Source organism: Lygodium microphyllum, chromosome 16 (assembly GCF_053477565.2).
Source record: "Lygodium microphyllum isolate KBCC chromosome 16, Lygodium_microphyllum_v1.1.10, whole genome shotgun sequence".
In the NCBI taxonomy this organism is placed as follows: domain Eukaryota; kingdom Viridiplantae; phylum Streptophyta; class Polypodiopsida; order Schizaeales; family Lygodiaceae; genus Lygodium; species Lygodium microphyllum.
In genome coordinates, this window is record NC_141150.1 from 124,877,857 (window position 1) to 124,878,760 (window position 904).

Sequence of the window (904 nt, forward strand, 5' to 3'; positions counted from 1 at the left end):
CGAGTGATGAGTGCTTGTGTTGTAGCTTGTATTATTGCTATTGGTGGGGACATGGGAGAAGGGTGGTATGGTGTTCCATTGCAAGCTTTGTTCGATACGGCGCATACACCGCATCTTATGTCCACTCTCTCCATGGACCACGAATGCTATAATTATGAGCATAAAGGAAAAAGGGAATAATAAAGATAATGCCGCGAATATAGATAATGCAGACATAATAGGCAATTATCACCTGCACGTTAGCGCCTATAAAGAGGCAAGACAGCGGTGAGATGATCAAGTGCAGAAGAAGAACTAATAGCACCTTCTGAAGATCAGGATCAGAAAAATGGCAGCAGAGCAGGCGAAGAAACATGGCTCCATTTTGTACGCCGACCAAGAGCTGGCGATGGATGAGAGCTTGACCTCGGAAAATGGGCAGTATTCTCTGATCATGCAGGGTGATGGGAATTTTGTGGAGTACAAGTCGCCAGCTGGAACTGCCGTCTGGCACAGCAACACAGCTAAGCGTGGCAAGCGGGCCTGCCTGCAAAGGGACGGCCGCTTACTGGTGCTCGGTGATTGCGGCACGGTGGAGTGGGCTAGCTCCGACAAGCCTCTCAAGGACGACAGCTACAAGCTAGTGCTGCAGAACGACGGCAACGCCGTCATCTATGACGGCGCTGACGTGTCCGTCTGGTCTAACTGCGTCGACAAGAAGTAGCTTACATACAAGCTACACTACTTATAGAAAAGGGGTGGTGTTTCTGCCTGTGTTGTAACTGGATTGGGCCCAGGCGTTATATAGCTAAATAAAACAATGGCCACCTCTCATCGTCTGCAATCTCTCTCTCTCTCTCTCTCTCTCTCTTTCTCTCATCCCACGTTTGTTTCTACGAATCTAAACTCACCAGATTTACGTGTC

At 48.8% G+C, this 904-nt stretch overlaps 1 protein-coding gene across 1 annotated transcript; it reads left to right on the forward strand.

The window, feature by feature from the left end:
- Positions 1-328: 328 nt before the first annotated feature.
- Positions 329-703, forward strand: LOC148023384 (mannose-specific lectin-like). The gene has a single exon (XM_087695391.1). The coding sequence runs from the start codon at positions 329-331 to the stop codon at positions 701-703; it is 375 nt and encodes a 124-aa protein (XP_087551517.1).
- The last annotated feature ends 201 nt before the right edge of the window (positions 704-904 follow it).

Bases quoted from the DNA above. Each gene is read 5' to 3' on its own strand.
- LOC148023384 (XM_087695391.1), top strand. From the start codon at position 329: ATGGCAGCAGAGCAGGCGAAGAAACATGGCTCCATTTTGTACGCCGAC.